The following is a 20,011-nucleotide window of genomic DNA, read 5'->3' as shown; positions in this document are numbered from 1 at the left end:
ATATAAGATATATCTTTTATATCTTTATTACTTAATTATAATTAAGTAATATATAATTTTATTTAGATAAAGATTAATATTTATTTCAGCTTAATTTTCTTGATGTTAGTCCATCAACTTATAACCTTAGATGCAAGCCCACAATAAAAGGACATAAGTATATCCATTCTTTTCTTACTTTTTCTATGACAAACTTCATCCATTAAAAAACTTTATAATGTCTACCTTTTAACTCCCCCCCCCCCCCCACATACTTCACCTCTTTTATCCATGGAGAATCAAACTTCTTTTGGGGATTTTCAAATTTGATTTGAAGAGCCCATAGAACATAATATCATTTTTATATGATGATTCAAAGGGATTCAATTTAATCTTTCTATCTGTAAGTTATATTGCGCAAATATGGTAAAAATAAAACTATAACATATATATAAATTGTTGAATTTTCTTGAAAAACAAACACTAGGTGACTCAAATTTGTTTAGGTATCTTCAATGGCAATGTTATATGATCCAAAGGGGTTCAATGGAATCTTCCACCAGAAAATTATGTTGCGCAAATAAGGTAAAAATAAGATGGAATCTTATTTTTTTAAAAAAAACCTTCAAGTGTGATGATGAAGGTGATTCAAGAATTGCTTTATGTGACAGGTATCAATAATATTTTCAGATTTTTTTCCAAATCTCTTTGAAAAATTTCTGGCACCCGCTACTATAGGGTACTATTGCTGTGAAGTTTAATTCTTCAAGGGGGAAAAAGAAAGTAGAGGACGAGTTACATTACCCGAAGGGATTTAATTGAATCTTTTGCCAAAAAATTAATCGCGCAAACAAGGTAAATATAATTTTTTATATATATATACAAATTGTTAATTCTTTTGGAAAAGGAAAACTTTTAGCCGATGACAAAAATGACTCATGTATTGCTATATATTGCAGGTTTGAATTCTAATATTATTTTTTTTATCGAATCTCCTTATTAGAATTCCTAACAACGCACAAGATGAGGCAAACCATGGGCATAATTTTCATGGTTTTGGTCATGACAACTCGTGTAAATAGCTTTGTGGGCATCACATGGGGCAGACAACAATCACAACAATTGGTTCCATCAATGGTTGTTGATTTGCTTTTACAAAACAAGATTCCATCATTGAGATTAATGACTTCAGCCTCTGATATCATTCAAATTTTTTCTGCTACTAACATTAGCATTGTTATTTCCCTTACAAATAGAAATGTAAATCTTATAAATAGGAAAGACCTTGCCTATGCATGGATAAATGATAAAGTCAAGGTACCTATCAACAAAGGTGTCAACATAGTGTATGTAATCCATTACTTCCCTTTCTCTTTTTACCTTAATCTTATTTTATAGCCTGTTTGATCAAGATTTTAAGGGGAACAAAGTGTTGAATAGTAAGTGGAAGCTAAAAAAAGTAGTTTTTTTCCAAAAAAAAAAAACATTTTCGAAACAATGACCAAATACAAATTGTTGTTCTCGTGTTGACAAAAGTGTCTTTTTCAAATTGATGAGTCAAACATATATACTAGTCTGTTTGATCAAGTTTTTGGAAGTCAGAAGTGTTTATTTTTTCTGTTAAAGTGTCTGTTTTAGAGAGCTAAGGTGTTTGATCAAGCTTCATGGAACGTAATAAGTGTTTTTGGGTAACAACATAAGCTGTTTTTCAGAAGGTATGCAAAAGATGTAGTTTTTTCCATAATAAACACTTTTGAAACCTTAATCAGGCAGGCACAAATTACTGCTCTAATATTGACAAAAATGCTTTTGAAATTGATTAGTTATATACAAACAACTACATACCCTCCAAAAGTACTTTTTGGAAACTTTGCTAACCAGGCTAGTAAACGGCTAAAAATCAGATTAGTGATGAATTTATTATTTAATTCCATGTATGTCCCTAATGTTGATTAATTTCTTCAGGGAACTGTGTGTTGGGGCTGAGCCATTTTCGAATACCTATTTGAAAGAAGCAGCGAACTATCAAGTGGTGAACGTGTTAGGAATCATTCGAGAAGCTCTGGACGAGATGCACCTAGGGCATGTCTCAACAACGACTGCCCATGGCATGGACGTTATAACTGTCGCGAAAGTCCCATCAGAAACAGACTTTCGCGATGACATAAAAGGATTAATGCTTGAATCGCTAAAGTTCTTCAACCGAACGGGTGCACCTTTTCTATTGAACATGTTCCCCATCCAAATGGTTAAGGGTGTATTTAATTACCCCATAGAATTCACATTTTTCGATAACATGAGTAATTTCAAGATTCAAGATGGTAACGTTACATACACGAACGTAGTGGAGTTAATGATCGATTCTATTGCATGGGCAATAACGAAAGCAGGATATCCTAATATGAAAATTATGATTGGTCAAATTGGATGGCCTACGGATGGATATCTACATGCAAATGTTAAAAATGCAGAGAGATTTTACAAGGGGTTATTGAAATTTGTAGCATCAAAAAAAGGGACACCACTTAGGCCAGGGCCTCTGGACATATATCTTCATAGCTTGTCAGATGAGAATGAGTTCCGTACAGTATTTGGTGCATTTCAAAGGCATTGGGGCATTTATGAGGCAGATGGGAATCCAAAGTACAAGATTGATTTTTCATTACAGGTATGAAGGTCAAATGAACGGTTTGAACTAAAATTTGAGTGACTTAAAATAAATTGAATTAAAATATGAGTCGTCACTCTACTCTTCAAAATAGTTTAAATTCACATATGCATGCTTTTCAGGCTCTGTAATTAAAAAGTGGTAACACTCTAGAATGTTGTCGCAGAATTTCATCTGTGAAATTTAAAAATCAAGTACGACATTGGCTATTTTTCCCAATTACAACATTGAAAAGTGGTTGATGGGTGTTATATCTACAGCCAAAAGTTAGTTGGGCTGCGATGAATGGGTCTAGATGGACTAAACATTAACTCATAACTTAACCTGCCCAACTTTTGCCAAATTTTTTTCTGATAATTTAGTTGATTAACAAATACAACTATCAAAATAATTTCTTCTACTTTACTTTATTGTTATATATACCATATCTAACAAAAAAAAATTCTTATGGGTTAATTTGTGCTATACATCAGACTGTTCCAACTTTTAGGTGTATTGAATTTGAACAAGTCAAGACAAACTGAGTTAATAAATGAGCTAATTATAATATGTCCAAACTTGAAAAATTGAACGACTACATCATATTGTTATGAACTAATTTTGTCACCTCTAATTATAGGACCGCGACGAATATCCCACTCAAGCTAAGGGCATTGTGACAATGCCAAATCGATGGTGCATGTTCGATGGGAACAAAAGTAACATGGATTTGGTGAAGAAGAATTATAATATTGCATGTGAAGAAGCAGATTGTACAAGATTAGAAGAAGGAGCTTCATGTGGTGAACTAAGTGATGAATCTAAAATTTCTTATGCTTTTAATGCATATTTTCAAAAGAAGAAGCAAAATGAAGAATATTGTGATTTTGATGGTTTAGGTAAACTTACAACAATAAATCCTTCTGTAGAAAAGTGTGAGTTTCCCATTGAGATATTATCATTCCAAGATCAAGTAGCTGCTAATGCTATGGTATCATTAAAAATTTGACTTTGGTGGCATCTTGTGGAACATTCTAGAAAAAAAATGGTATCGATTCGAATTATTAATTTTTTGGTATAAAAAATATGTTTCTAAATAGTTTTGATTCTTTAAATTTGTCAGAAAAGAACATTTTTGATTTTTTTTCTCGATCAAATATCGTAACACTTTCTGTCGGTTAGCTTTGAATGAAACTATATGGGAAAAAAAATTAACTAAAAATACCAAGAACATAAAAGTGAAGGAATGAACTAATTGAGACAAATATTTTATTAGAACAGAAAATTAATTATTGTAATACTAACAAGTTTTACTATATATAAAGTATTCACAATAAAACTTAAGATTAGCAATTGGCCTCTCATCTTAGATTTTTTGGATTCTCACTATGGAAATTTGTTACGTGAACTATGCAAATCTATTGTGTACATTTTTTTCTCAAATAATTATCGTTTATTTCTTTCTTCCATTTCATGCTTTAATTGATTTGATGTAAAAGAAATTGTATGTGTTACGGGAAATCTTACTACCAAGTGCTCAATTTTGTATTTATATAATTTTTAATAATTTCATTCTTTTTATATTGTTAACTAGTTTATCTAAAGAGATTACATTCTTTTTGTATATTCATCACTCTACTTTCTACTGATTTTTTTTTTTTGAGATAAAACTGGTAATCCATGCAATTTGACGGTAATGTAACTTATTACCTTTCTTTTCTTAGGAAAACAAACTTACTTTTAAGTTAGCTAGGGCACGAGTAATTATGTCTATTCAATATTATCCTTTACAATACATTGATGGAGAACAAGTAAGTTATACTGGTATAGTAATTGCTTGATGTTTGGGTTCTAATAAGTTACGTATTTTTGCATTAATAAATAAACGTCATTTTCTTAGTAAATTCTTGAATAGGGTTTATCAATAACTATGTTGTTCGAAACCTTCAAAAATGTCGTTGTGGTTGTTTTGAATTCTCAAATAATTTATATTTGGTGGATCCAACACACACCCGTTCTACTGTTTCTTTCAATATCTTATACTCAACTTTTAGTATTTTTGATGTAGCAGCCCCAGCAAACGCTCATGCAGTTCCATGTCCTCCTGTGTAAAGATTTTCAATAAGTGGTTCAAAATACGAAAAAGTTAACACACGAAAATCGAAAGAGATCCGACATCTATTATATACACATAAAATAATTTTAATCATATATAAATAATATAATCAGATGAACCCCACATCATGATGGCTCTGCCCCTGACTCCATCTACTGGTATATGTTTTTTTCTAGTGCCTCCAGTCTTAATAAATGATTTGACTTAAACTTTGTGTATTTTGTTGTTCCGTGTCAGGATTCGACATGACTATCACGACATTTTTGTAGAATTAATAGACCCTATTCAAGAATGGTTTATTTTTAATGCAAAAATGCATAATAGTTGTTACGATCCAATTTCAAAAATCAAGTTTCAAAATAGTTTTCATAACTTGGCAATTATTTTTTAAAAAATTATTTTTTTTAGAAAAAATAGGAATTAGAGTCGTCACTTAATTTTAGGAAAATTAAGAAACCATTTAAAAAAGAATTTTGAAAAGAAACTTTTAAATAAATCAAAGTCGGGTAAGGATTCAAGCAGTCCTCTAAAGAGGGTTTTACACACCTTATTTCGTAAAGGACGTATAAGATCCAAAATGGACAAGTGAAAGTAAGCAGGGGGATTATAATGGAAAACTTACATAGATATGTTATATTAAAAAAATATTTATTATCTATATCAATAACATTTTTTTAACTGACACTTACAATACATTTATAATACAATTTTAATATATAAGACAGAGAACAATTTATAAAACACATATAATACAAGTTTTATTTATGGATAATACATTTATTACACATTATACGCTTATAATATATTGTGTTAATTTCTTATCAAATAAGCATAATTCATTTATATTGCATGCATAATTCACTTTTAATACATAAAAAAATTATAATAGTATTGTCATAGATGATAATAAATAAAAGTATCGCTAAAATCAGTAATTATTTATTAAAAAATACCTACTAAAACAATGTTTTCGAGTATAATTTTAAATAAAAAGATACATTTGGGCCAGAAGTAAATATATTTGGCCCAATAGATTTCGAACCGATAAGCCCAAATGTTATCTAGCGGGTTTGATAAAAGACCATACCAATTGCTAACTTTCCGTCAATATATTTCTCCGGCGAACTTCTCGGCAATTTCTATCTCCGGCGATCTATTCGGCAATATCATCTCCGGCCAAATTGAGTTGTAAGTCCTTCATCCTCTCTTTTGCGTTCTCCTCTGTAATTCCTATCCTCTGTACTTAGAGACAAAAACCCTAAACCCCCTTTCAATTTCATTGTATGCTTTTCTGAGTTTTCTTAGCTTTACCATTTATTTGTGTTCTAGAGTGATATTATTGTGAAGTTTCTGTAAAAATTTAGCGGAATGAGGAAAAAGATATCAATGTGTCAACGTCTCAAAGACGAAATATTTAGGCATAATATAAACAAGCACTCAAACTGGACCTCAACCGACAAGTAAATAATCTAACTTAGACACGTCAACTCGTCTTTCACTGTGTTAGTTGAACACTTAACCTTATAAAATGATCATCTAAACACCTCAACTCGTCTTTTACATGTTAGTTGAACACTCCAACTTACAAAATAATCATCTAAACGCCTCCAAAATTTTTATGCCATGTCAGTATTGGGTGTCCATGAGACAGTTGGGACGGAGGGTTTAGTTGCCAGTTGAGAGTAAGTTGAGGTGTCTGTGCACTCTTAAAGTTTGAATTTTTCAGCTTTTCTAAAAAACACTTTAGAGGTGGTTAAAATTTCATTAATTTGTCATCAATTTTATCCATGCGGACAATTGCGTTTGGAGTTAGTACATTAGAGGCTGCAATAATTATCTTTTTTTATTAAATAATACTCCCTCTGTCATATAAACTTCTGATGGAAAAAGATATTAAAGTTATGCTTAAAGAGTTAGTTTACTAGAGAAAGCATCACGTCAAATCCATAATTTGAGTAGTTTTAATGTATAAAATGAGATGATGTTGAACATTTTTGGATGGAGATTGAAAAGAACCTGACAGAAATTAGAACGGAAGGACTAACGTTTTATATTATTTTTGAACTATAAGGGCAAAACATTTGAGCTAATTAACAGATAGGTTTTCCCAACTGTTTATATCCTGTCAAATTTGTATGTCAGAAACATTGACACTTGTAGAAACTAGCTGACTTCACATAAAGAAGTAAACAAACAAACAAAAGCTCTCTTCGTAAATGAATTGAGGGCTTAATATTCATTTTTCTTTTCCAGGGAAATGAAGATGGAAAAAAGCACGTGTAGCTTCTTGTGTTCACCTCCACCTTTGTTTGACTTTGGCATAGCATCGTTCAAAGTTCTTCTCTTAAATTTTATAAAACCCATATCCTCTTCTATCTCATTATATCTTTCTGGCCATTGTCTGTGAACCGATTGAGTAGGACCCATGTTTGTCATCCAACTACGCTCCCGTTGTTTATCTACTCGCTTACATTATCTTCATTTCCTACCTTCTGGTCCTTTTTCTTCTTTCAGATCTTCTTTTTCATCTCTATCTAAGGCCATGACCAAAAACTCTGTTCAAAATGGATACAAGGAAAATCCTGTTCTCTTTAACTACCTAATAAACACCTTGGACTTTCAAAAATCTAAAGCCCTGTCAGTATCCAATTGTCTTCATTGGATCAGAAGTGTTGAAAAACCTGAATAGTTGTCCATTTTTTCTAGTCCGTTGGATTCACAGATGTACAAATCCAATCCACTGTTCATTTTATCCCACAAATCCTCATTTCCCAATGTCGAAAAGATAATCAAGCCAAAGATTCAGCTATTGAAGAATTGGGTATCACTGGTTCTGATCTGTGTAAGCTTATTTCCTCACATTCGAACTTGTTAACACGTAGTCTGGAGAAAGCTATAAATCCTTCCATTGAACTCCCTTTGAAATATTTTTTTAGTGATGTATTACGGATTATGAAGTGCAATGTATTCTTGCTTTTCTCAGGGTTTTTTCCAATAATTTATTTGCATTTTCATGTGTATTCTATGTGATATTGGCTAGGGCTGGGCGTTCGGTATTCGGTTCGGTATTTTCAAAATTCGGATTCGGTAATTCGGTAATCGGTAATCGGTAATTCAAAGTATATACCAAATACCGAACTTTTAAACTTCGGTTCGCTAATTCGGTAATCGGTAAATCAAACTTCAGTTCGGTACGGTATTCGGTAATACCATATTTTTTTAATAGTTAATGTACAATAAAAAATTATCCGCATTTAATATTTACATTAACCTAAAGAATACATATTTTAACTTACATTTTGATTACTACACCATAATTAAGTAATATATGCATTTTAACTTACCGAATACTGAAATCGAAATTGCTCTGAAGCAACATTCTACGGAGGAGAAATGATACATCGTAAACAAAGAGAAAATAATTTATGAATAGATACAGAATAAAAAAAATATTATCATGTAATAAAAATGATGAAAAAGAGTGAAAACAAAAATCTTTAATATATCACACATAATTTTTATACATATGTTTTTCTTTGAATTATCCAAAAACTCTACTTCACTGCACTAATTAGTGATTAGTTCCTGCAAAGATATGAAAGAGTTGGAATCTTTCGTTTTCAATGTAACTATCAAACAGTTTATGTAGATAACTAAGAAAGTTGACTTTGAGAAAGAAAAGGGGTGCCCAACATGGTGAATCATGCAAAGTGAAATTAGAATTCTTAACCAATTGCATAAATTTGAAATTAGAATTTATAATTTTTACATGTACATGAATTTAAATTTTAGCAGTTATCCATAATGTACGTGTTTGAATGTATGCATATAGTATGTTGTAAACGTGGGAAAGTTGAAATGGAAACGGTAAGGGAAATGAAAAAAAATGATAGTTTCCTCTTACTAAACTCTTTTCTTTTTGGTAATTTTTCTTCTTTCTTTCCAGTTTTTTTGTATTACTAAAAATAAAATAAAAAAAAATCGGTATTCAGTATTTCCCGAATATCGAAACCGAAATACCGAATTTTATATTTCAGTACCGAATACCGAACCGAATTACCAAATACCGAAATAGCCGGTTCAGTTCGGTAATTTGGTTTTCGGTATTTTATGCCCAACCCTAATATTGGCTCATAAATTATGATATTATATTTAACTGCTTTTGATTATTGCAAAGTTTCTGTAAACTTATATGGGAATGAGAAAAAAAAATAGGAATGCCTTCCCTTAAAAAAAAGATATGAATGTCGTCAAAGATGATATTTTTATCATTGCTTGTGATTTTTCAGCCTTGTTCAATTTGGACGTGCTTACAGTTTCATGCTTTTGTCATCAACTCTATCCACACTGGCACTTGAGTTTGAAATTAGTATGTTAGCTGATGTGATGATTGTTATCTTATAATAATAAAATACTCCCTCCATCATATAAAATTTTGATGAAAGAAGATTTAAATTCATGGATAAAAAGTTTGTTTAATAGGGAAAACATATTATCAAACTTAAAATTTTAGTAGTTTGATTATGAATTCTTGAAAGTGTGAATATTATATTACAATGATATGATGTTGAACATTTTGGAACATTCCAAAATGAAAAGAGTGATAGAGGGAGTAACTTTTTGTATTATCTGTAACTTCAAAGGCAATATATTACTCCATTTGAATTAATTTACAAATGAGTTTCCATTTCTGTTTTATGTCTATTCAAATTTATAGGTCTCAAACATTTCAACTCGTCGAGATAGGCTGGCTTCCATAACACAGTAGGTTACTCCTTTCTATACATTAATTGAAGGGTTGATATATTTTTCACCTTTTCTTTTCAGGACACTGATGTTTAAAGAAAAGCATGGGTAGCTTCTGTTCTACCTCTGCGTATCTTCGACTTTGAATAGCTTTGTTCAAAGTTTTCTCTTAAATCCCTAAAAGTTATATTTTCTTGTCTCTTTAAGTCTTTCTTGTTGTTTCCCGTGAACAGATTGAGAAGGACTCATGATCTCCATCCAACTATGTTGCCGTTCTTTATCTACTCACTTACATCATCTTTATTCCCTACCTACTGGTCCTTTTTCTTCTTTCCGCATCTCTCTCTCCTCTCTATCTCAGGTGATAACCAAAAGGTCTGCTCAAAATGCACACCAAGAAAATCCTGTTCTCCTTAACTACCTAATAAACAAGTTGGACTTTCCAAAACCCAAAGCCCTGGCCATATCCAATCGTTTACATTGGGTCAGAAGTGTTGAAAAACCTGAATTGACTGTAAACTTCTTCAAGTCCATTGGATTCACAGATCCACAAATCCAATCTGCTGTTTATAATGCCCCCCAAATCCTTGCTGCTGATATTGAAAAAATACTCAAGCCAAAGATCCAGCTATTACAAGAATTGGGTATCACTAGTTCTGATCTGGGTAGGCTTGTGTCCACAAAGGCGGTGATACTATTAACACGTAGCCTGGACAGAATACTAAAGCCTTCCATTGAAGTTCTCAATAAAGTCCTTATAAAGGGTCCTGATAATGGTGATTGGTTCCGGGTTCTGCGAAGGTGTGATTGGGTTATTTATGGACCTCCTCACTTGAGACTTGTTCCTAATATTTCATATCTTCAGAGCGTTGGAATTGTTGGGTCTCAACTATCATCACTCTTGAAGAGGCAACCTCATCTTTTTGCTATGCCTGAATCTAGGCTTAAACAACTTGTCTCTGAACTTATGGATATCGGGTTCTCCACTGATTCAAGAATGTTGGTGCATGGCCTTCATACTCTAAGTTCTATGAGTCAAGAATCTATGTCGAGGAAATTGTTATTGCTTCAGAGTTCTGGCCTCTCCAAAAGTGAGTGCATGGTAATGTTTAGGAGGGCACCAGCCTTGTTCCGAGTTTCAGAGAAGAAAATAAGACTCGGACTAGAGTTCTTCTTGGAAAAAGTGAAGTTAAAGAATTCAACTTTAGTACAGTATCCTACTCTTTTGATGTTTAGTATGGAGGAAAGAGTGATTCCGAGATATCAAGTTTTCCAGCTGATAAAGTCGAAAAAGCTTATGAAGAAAGACCCACATTTTTATGATGTGATGCGTGTGACAGAGCAAGTCTTCTTGGAGAAGTATGTATCAAGGTTTACAGAAAATGCAGAGGAATTGTTGAAGGCTTACAAGGGCCATCGTCTAGATTTAGGAGAAGAGTAAGAGCGTTTACTGGAAAATTTCCTTGCAATTTTAGAGTAAGACTTTACTGGAAAATTTGATGCGTTTGACAGAGCAAGTCTTCTTGGAGAAGTATGTATCGAGGTTTACAGGAATTGTTGAAGGCTTACAAGGGCCATTGTCTAGATTTAGGAGAAAGAGTAAAGAGTGTTTACTGTAAAAGGCGTTCTTATTTCTATTTGTGTTGTTGCTTTGATGAAAATGATGCCTGTGTCCTGATAGAAAAGACCAGGAACCAGAAAATAAAGCCATAGTTTTAGCACATTGATCTGAATTTTGCGTTTTCAATATGATTCTTTTCATGTATTTGTTCGATGAGAAATGCGAGTCTGTTTGAGTCTGTTTTGTTTCTTCCTTCTGACTAGTTTTATTTCCTTTTGAATATGTGATAACTTTTTAAGTCCTCATATGGTGGAGTTATTTGGTTGTTGGTTAGAATTATACACAAAGAATGGTTATTAGTTACGTCGGGTTATGTCGGGTTTAGTTATTGTCCCATAACTTATACATATGTTAGTTATGTTGGATTGTAAACTGGCCACTTGAGATCAAGATTTCTTACAACTTACACCAATAGCGGAAGTATGTGGAAGACTCCATTTGTAGAGCAATCAACAAGATTTATAGGGAAATTGTCTCCAACAAGAAGTTAACAAAATAATTGTAAACTGGAAGACTCCATTTGTAGAGCAATCAACAAGATTTATAGGGAAATTGTCTCCAACAAGAAGTTAACAAAATAATTGTAAACTGGCCACTCGAGATCAAGATTCCTTACAATTTATACCAATAGTGAAAGTATGTGGAAGACTCCATTTATAGAGCAATCAACAAGACTTATAGGGAAATTGTCTCTAACAATAAGAAGTTATAAGTAGAGAGGCTGTTTCGAATGACCCTGGTTTTAGTATGACAAATTCAAATAGTTATGAAAATAAAAGAAAATACGGTGGTGAAGAAACATGTCAATTAATAAGGAAAGCAATATAAAAAAAAGGGCAGTCCGGTGCACTTAAGCTCCCGCTATGCGCAGGGTCCGAGGAAGGGCCCGACCACAAGGGTCTATTGTACGCAGCCTTACCTTGCATTTCTGCCAGAGGCTGTTTCCAAGGCTTGAACCCGTGACCTCCTGGTCACATGGCAGCAACTTTACCAGTTACTCCAAGGCTCCTCTTCGAAAGCAATATAAAACATTACAAAAAAAAAGAACAATAACAATAGTGAAATAATGTGATAATTGTAATATAATAGACAACAGACGATAATAAATATCAAAAATAAGAAACTACGAGAGGTGAAAATCACACTATTAGAAGCCCCTTTTCCAATATGTTACTTCAGCAAAATTTCAATAACAATGCAATATATCTATGTTTTTCACATCTTTCATGTATTATTTACCCATAACTTTAACATCGTCAAACATAATAGTTCATAAAAAATTTCGGGTTAATGTTCATGAAAGTAAATCTAATGAAATTATCCAATTTTTAAACGAAATTGTTTCTTTTTGTGTTGCTCACAAAATCTTTGTAAACCACGATTAAGTATTATTGAGAGTCTATGTAAAAACACATCTCGTACATTTATTAGCTTGATGTAAATATCGAATGCGGATAGATTCTTTTTTTAATCTTCTATGAGCAACTTTGTATCAGAACTATAATGTTATACAGATATCAACAATCACACGGTCCCGTAGCTCAGTTGGTTATAGCCATAGCCTTAACTCAGAAGTATTTAGTATATTCGAGCTTCATCTTTATCCAAATCAGTAAGACATATCAACAAGCAGTGGCGAAGCAATATACACTTGAGGGGTGTTCATCGACATTCCTTCATTGATAAATTACACTGTATCGCTAGGTAAATAGATATTTTTATGTGTATATATTGCATATTAACACTCTTTGGCTTCTACGCGATTTTACTTATTTTTTTTATATTTTAACACTTCTTAATCAAAATTCTGGCTCCTCTATTGTCGACAAAACTAAATTGATTTTCTACGTATTTTCATGCTTAAAGTAAGATTTTTACTCCCTAGATTCATACTTTGATTCTTAGAAACTAGAAGTATGGGTGATAATCATTGAGGGGGGGTTGAACTGAAAATCTATGGTGGAAAATAGCCCTAGGATAAGGTTAGGATCATGGGTTTGGCCTAGGGAATGAAATTGTGTTATATTTCTTGATAGTTAGGCCATTATATTGATCCTCGATATGTATTTAATGTTTAAAGACCAAGAACGAGAAGAACGAACCTAGAAAGAGAAGGCTATTATGTTGTAAGGTTCTGAAAGCTTGAATTTGAGGTAGGTGATGGTCTAGTTTTCTGTATGTGTTTCATATACTTGTTAAATTGCTTCATAATATGCATGTGTGCATATGAATAGGGAAACATGCTAAATTATGTGTGAAATGATCATTTGCTGGCCTGTTATTGTGATGAACCTGTTCTTGGAGATATAAATATTGTAAACATTGAATGTTCTTATGATTGTGATATCTTGGGATCTGGTGTCAAATTCCGATACATAATTGGATCGGGTGTCACGTTCCGACACATACTTGGATCAGGTGTCACGTTTTGACACAAAGTTGATTGTTTATAAGTTCCTTGAGAGGACCTTTGTATGAAATTATAGCATGTGAAAGACATTGACCTGTGATATTGAAATGCGGTTGACTTATTCTGTATATGTATATGCCTATTGTGTTTGAAATTTACTTGTCTATGATCCGCTTACTGGCTAACTGCGTGATCCTATCAGTACACCATTGTTTTTGTGTACTGATACTACTTTTGCTCTGCCTTTTGTTGAGTACATGGCATATTCAGTCAGTAGCAGAGATACATCGGTTGGAAAATTAGCAGGTAGTTCAAAGTCCAAGGATGAGCTCTTCATTCATACTGTCGTGGACTTTTCTATCTATCTTAGTCCTTCTTTCAGGACTCATATGTTTAGACAATGTTCCTGTTTATGTATTTGTTTCTATTTGGAGTTGTATTCCTGTTCTAGACTTGTTAGTTAGACTTTTGATACGATGACTTTCAGTTTCTAGGATGTGTTTACTTTCGCACTTCATTGTTATTAACCTGGTTGGCTGAATTTATCGGAACTCAGCATTATTTCTGGCTGTAGAAATGGCTTTTCCACTGGAATAAGTATTGTGGGTGTCAGTAACGGCGGTTGGGGTTGTGACAATAGCTCCTTTCAATACAAAAAAAATAAAATAATATAATTCGAGCAAAAACTATTTAGCTATATTCATAAAGAAAAGAGTGAAGAACACCTTGTAAAAAAGTGGATATTTTTTAACAATTTTAATTTTGTTGCGAATGTATTCATAGGCAATTTTTGTTGCCTCCTACTCAACTTTTTTTTTCTACCAAAGAAAAATTTGGTAGTATATTAAATAGAAATATATCAGTACATAAGGTATAAGAAAAAGAAAGTTCAAAATAACTATCCTAATATAAAATTACAGAAGGTGATGAAGGTATTACATCCAATGTAGTAGTATGGAGAGTATTCTGCTGCAGATCTTCTGGCCTTGACTTTTTACCATTTTCGACACCTATAAACTCTCACCAGGTGCTATGATTCAAAGTCAAAAGAATATTTATTCAGGCTTCCAGGATAGAGTAGAAATCCTCCATATTCCTTGTGATGTAATTGCAAACGTCTTGGAAAGAATTGAAATATTATCCATTGTCGCAACTCCGTAGCTTATCTGCTATTATGCAGATGTTTTGTGTTGTTGTTGGTCTTCACATTTGCTAATAAGCATATATGTGATGATCTTTGGCTGGTCTAATCCTCATGTATGGTATGTGTAGTTTCTCTGTGTTTAAAATTCTCTTTGCTTTCACAGGGAGTGAAGTAAAGTTGTCAAAGTGATGATCTCCTGCAAAATCAAAAGCATAGTTAGTTAAAAAATCAGCCAGTCCATTTCCTTCTCTCAAAACATGCTCCACCCTCACTTCCTTATTCCTCCTCTGCTTTGAGATGTCATTTATAATCATTGATATACTCCATGGAGCTTCCCACTGTTCTGTTAATATCATTTTCATAGTCAAAGAGTCAGTTTCCAACACTACTGGCAACAATGTGTGTGTAAGACAGTATTGGAGCCCTTCAAGTATTGCTCTTGCTTCTGCAACCAAGCTTGAACCATCTGGTATTCTTTTTGCTGTTGCATACTGGAGGTCACCTGTAGCATTCCTAATGCAAAATGCTAGAGAACTTGGTCCTGGATTTCCTTTGGATGCTCTATCAGTGTTACATTTATACCATCCTTGTTTAGGAAAGTCCCATTTCACTATTTTGCTTATAATTCTAGGCCTGTATTCTTCAAAAGATTGAAGAATTTGAGGTATGCATCTTGGTAAATTTTGTTGCCCTAGGAAACTCATTCTGCACAAATTATAGATGATCATGTTTATCTCATATAGCACCTTATTGATGGACATCTTCCCTCCATGTATAACTGTGTTCCTCCACTTCCATATCTGCCATAATGTAACCAAAGGAATAGCTTTAAAAATGTTACTGAACTTTGAGGGATACTGTGTGTTCCACCAGATTTGTAGTAGTTGCTTGAGTTGTTGGAACTGTGTTGTGATGCCTGCAACATTTTTAACATAGTTCCAAACTTTTTTTGCAAAATTTCCTGTAACAAAAAGATGATCCACAGTTTCATATTGTCTTTGATCACAGCAAAAGCATGATGCCTCTGTAGTGATCCCTATCCTTCTTACAACTTCTCCAACTGGTATTTTATATTTCCACAACCTCCATACAAAGAAAGATATCTTAAAAGGTACCCCTGTTATCTATATATTTTTATAATCATTTGATTTGGTTGCTTTGCTCCTCAGTAACTCCCATGCAGTACCTAAACTGAATTTACCTGATGCTGTCATCATCCATCTTGGTTTATCCCAATCTTCATTTAGTTCATGAAATTGCAAGTCTTCTAGTATATGATCCACAATATCTGTAGGAAACAATTGATGCATTTTTTGTATATTCCAACCACCCTGCAACATAATTTGGTTTACATCTTGAACACTCTCATCTATTACAAAATCTTGTGGGATGATGTAGTAAAGAGCCCCTAATTTTGTTCAGTTGTCAAACCATATATTTGCAGTTCCACTCCTTGGTTCCCACCATATTTCATGCTCTATGTTGTCTCTAGCCTCTATCATAGCCTTCCATACTTGAGAACCCCCCTTCCACTGCACAGTTTGAGGGTTGTCTCTTTTGCAATATTTGATCCACAAGTAATTTGCCCATAGTGTATTTGTTGTTCTGAATTTCCACCACAATTTTGCACATAATGCTTTTGATACATCAAATAAAGACCTAAATCCTATTCCTCCTTCTTCTTTTGGCTTACACAGATGTATCCAAGATGCCCAGTGTCTTCTTCTGCCTTCCTCACTATTGTTCCATAAGAATTTTGCAAAGATTTTGTGCATGTCAGTGATAACACACTTTGGAGGTTTGATGGCTGATAACAGATGTATTGGTATACTCATTAATACATTGTTGATCAGGACAGCCTTTCCTCCAAATGATAGTAATCTTCCTTTCCAGTTCTGCAGCTTCGTTTTGATTTTCTTGATCAGATTATTGTAGTCAGCCTTCCGTTTTCTTGAGTGAGTGATAGGGCAACCCAAGTATATGAAAGGAAAAGTACCTTTTTTGAAGTCAGTAATATTCTCCATTTGTTGTATCAGATCATTAGAGACTTTACTGTGCACATAAAAGGAGTTCTTGTTTTTATTTATGAGCTGACCTGACAATTGCTCATATGCTTGTAGCACCTGCATAATTAATTTTAAAGAAGTAGCATTAGCAGAAGAAAAAATTATTGTATCATCTGCATAAGCTAGATGATTCAGATTTTCCCTCCATTTGGGCATTCCATAGCTTCTAAATTCATTATGCTCAAATAAAGAGTTTAATGATCTTGATAGAACTTTATTAGATAAGATGAATAGAGCAGGAGAGAGAGGGTCTCCTTGTTTCAACCCCCTAATGGAGTGGAAGAACCCATGTGTTTGATCATTAACTAGTACAGAGTACCAGTTGTTTGCTATCAACCTCCAAATCATGTCTATGAAGATTTCTGCAAATCCCATCTTCCATAAAACTCTGATTAAGTAACTCCATGACACTCTGTCATATGCTTTGGCCATATCAAGCTTGAGTACCACATTGGCTGGTTTTCCTCTTAGTCTAATGTCCGTCACTACTTCTTGAGTTAGGAGGACATTTTCAATGATACTTCTGCCTTTGACAAATCCAGACTGGTTAAGAGATATTATAGAAGGTAAGATGCCTTCCAGTTTATCCTGAACCACTCTAGAAATGACCTTATTGATAAAATTGCTGAGACTAATTGGTCTCATATCAGCAAAAGTTTTAATGTTGTTCTTCTTTGGTATCAAAACCAGGTTGGTATGTGTTACTGATTTAGGAAGAGTTTGGCCATCACAAAAGGCTTTTACCATTCTGTGCACATCAATACCTACTATGTCCCAACACACCTGATAAAAGGTACCAGTCATCCCATCTGGACCAGCAGTACTATCTGGAGATAATGCAAAAACAGCCTTCCTCACCTCCTCTAAAGTTGGTATGCTTACCAGTTGATCATTAGTTCCCTGATCCACCATATTGGGAACATGTTTTAGCAGATTGAAATCAAGAATGGTAGCTTCTTGTGAGAACTGTTGTTGGTAGAAAATGCAAGCTTCTTCTGCTATTAGTGAATCCCCTTCTACCCAAGCACCCTGTTGATTTTTAATCCCTCTGATTTGTAATCTCTTCCTCCTACCTTTCACAATATTATGAAGATATCTTGTGTTCCTGTCACCCTCTGCAAAACTAGTCATATGTGACTTTTGCCTCTAGAATTCTTCCTCATAATGCAGGTATTTTTTTAAAGCCGTTTGTGCTTGTTGCAGTACCATTCTATTCTCAAGAGTGGGATCATCTTCAAAACATTGCTCTTTAATTCTAACCACATCTTCTCTTACTGTTATTTGTATGAAGATATCACCAAAAGTTGCCCTACTCCAATGAGTTAAAGCAGATTTCACATTTCTCAATTTCAGTTTGAAACTAACAAAATCATTTCCTTCAAAATCTGTCATCCATGCTTGTTTAACAGCTTCCAAGAATGTGTCATGTTCTGTCCAGAATTTTAAAAATCTGAAAGGCTTCCTTACGTGTTGTGCAAATTCACCATAAGTAAGTAGTAAAGGAGCATGGTCTAAGCCAGTTCTGGATAGATGTTGCACTTCCAGGTGTGCAAACCAATCTTGTAATTTTGAGTTTGCAATCATCCTATCCAGCCTTTTGAATATACAGTCACTACCTGTCCTCCCATTCCACCAAGTGAATATGCTGCCCTTATAATTTATTTCAAGAAGTTCACATGAGTTGATACAAAATGCAAAATCCTCGTATTCATGTGGGAAAACAGGCAATCCACCAATCTTCTCATCTTCATTCATAATGACATTAAAATCTCCACATACCAATCAGGGTAGTTCCATTTGATCAGCCAGACTGTATAGACTATCCCATAAACTGATTCTATCAAGATGATCACACTTTGCATAGATCATTGTTACCATAAGTGATTTTTCCAATTCCTGGAAAAAAAGCTTTACAGTAATCTGTTGTTCATGATCCTGTATAATTTCCACATTTATATTTTCATTTACAAAGAATCATATTTTACCATTGCAGTTGTAGTGGGCATGTGTCATGCCTAATCTTCTTCTGAATGCCTGAATATGCCTATAGTGTTGAAAAGGTTCCATTAAAGCTATAATGGAAAATTTGTGATGTCTGTGCAATATTTGAACTCTGTGAAAAGCTTTTTGTGTTTTCACAGATCTGATATTCCAAAATAGTGTCTTTATCATCATTTAAAAATTGGCTTACAACCTCTCCTTGGCACCACTCTCATGGGAATAGTATCTATGTTTACTTGTTTCTTTCTTTTGTTGAGACTTTGTTGCTTAGACCTTGGTGAAAGATCTACTTCTTTGATCACAGTGCTTAAAACCTGCTCCACTGAATCCTCTTCTTCACTCTTAGAGAAAATGTCCTCTACATTTTGCAACTCAGTGACCTCGTGTATATGATGAGAGATCACATCATGCAGTTCCTTCAAAGGAGAAGATTTTCTTTGGTGGATTGATGACTGAGAGCTGTTCATTTTCACTTGTGCCACTGCTAAATCCATACTCACTTCCCTTTGAGGAGGAAATGAGCCTATTCCATTGTCAATTGAGATGCTCAGTTCTCCATCTTTCATTGTATCATTATGATAGAATTCGTGGCTGGGATCCAAATGTGCAAGCTTTGAAGTCTGATTTTCCTCCAACTCTTTCTTGCCTGTTGTTGAAATCTGCATATCATTCCCACTTGTTTCTATCCCCTGTATTTCATTGACTGGGATCATTTCTGTCTGCTCCAAATTAAATCCTGAGTCGTGTCCATTTTCAGAAAGTATGTCCTTTTCATTAGTACTGATACCATCTTTATTTACTTGTTGTAAATCTGCTCTTGTTTCTTCAAAATTCTTAGAAAGATCAGTCGATTCAATTTCCTTCTTGTTAGGATCTATTTCATTAATAACACAGAGACCTTCATCAGTCACCTCACTCTCACTTTCGTGCTCATTTTTTAGTATCTGCCTTGTTTCCTCCTTGATCTTATCATCTGCTCTCTTGACTTCTACATTATCAGCTTCTTCTTCCAAGATTGTTCCTAACTCAGCAAAATTATTATGGGTCGAAACCACACTCCCCAACTTACCATGTTTGTAATTGTTGTTTATTCCTTTTTCCTTTTTTCCTGGATAAGTAACAACTTTCCCACTTGATAGAACTTTAGGAACATATATTTGGTAGGGGCGTGTCCATCCCTGTTGTCTTCTGCTTTTTGAATCATATCCCTTCTCCTGTTCCTTCCCCTTCTTCTTTGCAGCTTCCTTGATGTTTGCCACGTTTGCCACCTGGTCTGGATGC

At 33.8% G+C, this 20,011-nt stretch overlaps 2 protein-coding genes across 6 annotated transcripts; both read left to right on the top strand.

Moving 5' to 3' along the window:
• Positions 1 to 1,014: 1,014 nt before the first annotated feature.
• LOC129869938 (glucan endo-1,3-beta-glucosidase 8-like) lies at positions 1,015 to 3,635 on the top strand. Its single transcript, XM_055944500.1, has 3 exons — positions 1,015 to 1,325; positions 1,945 to 2,647; positions 3,267 to 3,635. The coding sequence occupies exons 1-3, from the start codon at positions 1,015 to 1,017 to the stop codon at positions 3,633 to 3,635; spliced, it is 1,383 nt and encodes a 460-aa protein (XP_055800475.1).
• A 2,218-nt stretch (positions 3,636 to 5,853) lies between these two features.
• LOC129870799 (transcription termination factor MTERF5, chloroplastic-like) lies at positions 5,854 to 11,209 on the top strand. Of its 5 annotated transcripts, none has more exons than XM_055945662.1 (3): positions 5,854 to 5,930; positions 9,460 to 9,506; positions 9,722 to 11,209. In XM_055945662.1, the coding sequence occupies exon 3, from the start codon at positions 9,736 to 9,738 to the stop codon at positions 10,927 to 10,929; it is 1,194 nt and encodes a 397-aa protein (XP_055801637.1). In that variant the 5' UTR covers positions 5,854 to 5,930; positions 9,460 to 9,506; positions 9,722 to 9,735; the 3' UTR covers positions 10,930 to 11,209. The 5 variants fall into 5 exon arrangements, with proteins under 5 accessions (XP_055801637.1, XP_055801636.1, XP_055801639.1 ...); XM_055945661.1 differs by lacking the exon at positions 9,460 to 9,506 and adding an exon at positions 6,996 to 7,584 and having other exon boundaries at positions 5,861 to 5,930; positions 9,570 to 11,209; XM_055945664.1 differs by lacking the exon at positions 9,460 to 9,506 and adding an exon at positions 9,570 to 9,596 and having other exon boundaries at positions 5,864 to 5,930.
• Positions 11,210 to 20,011: the final 8,802 nt, after the last annotated feature.

This window comes from Solanum dulcamara, chromosome 10 (genome assembly GCF_947179165.1).
Source record: "Solanum dulcamara chromosome 10, daSolDulc1.2, whole genome shotgun sequence".
Lineage (NCBI taxonomy): Eukaryota > Viridiplantae > Streptophyta > Magnoliopsida > Solanales > Solanaceae > Solanum > Solanum dulcamara.
This window is presented reverse-complemented; position numbering and strand designations above follow the sequence as displayed.

Coding starts and splice junctions, on each gene's coding strand:
- LOC129869938 (XM_055944500.1), top strand. CDS start 1,015: ATGGGCATAATTTTCATGGTTTTGGTCATGACAACTCGTGTAAATAGC. Junction 1,326..1,944: donor AACAAAGGTGTCAACATAGT/GTATGTAATCCA, acceptor TAATTTCTTCAG/GGAACTGTGTGTTGGGGCTG. Junction 2,648..3,266: donor AGATTGATTTTTCATTACAG/GTATGAAGGTCA, acceptor CTCTAATTATAG/GACCGCGACGAATATCCCAC.
- LOC129870799 (XM_055945662.1), top strand. CDS start 9,736: ATGATCTCCATCCAACTATGTTGCCGTTCTTTATCTACTCACTTACAT.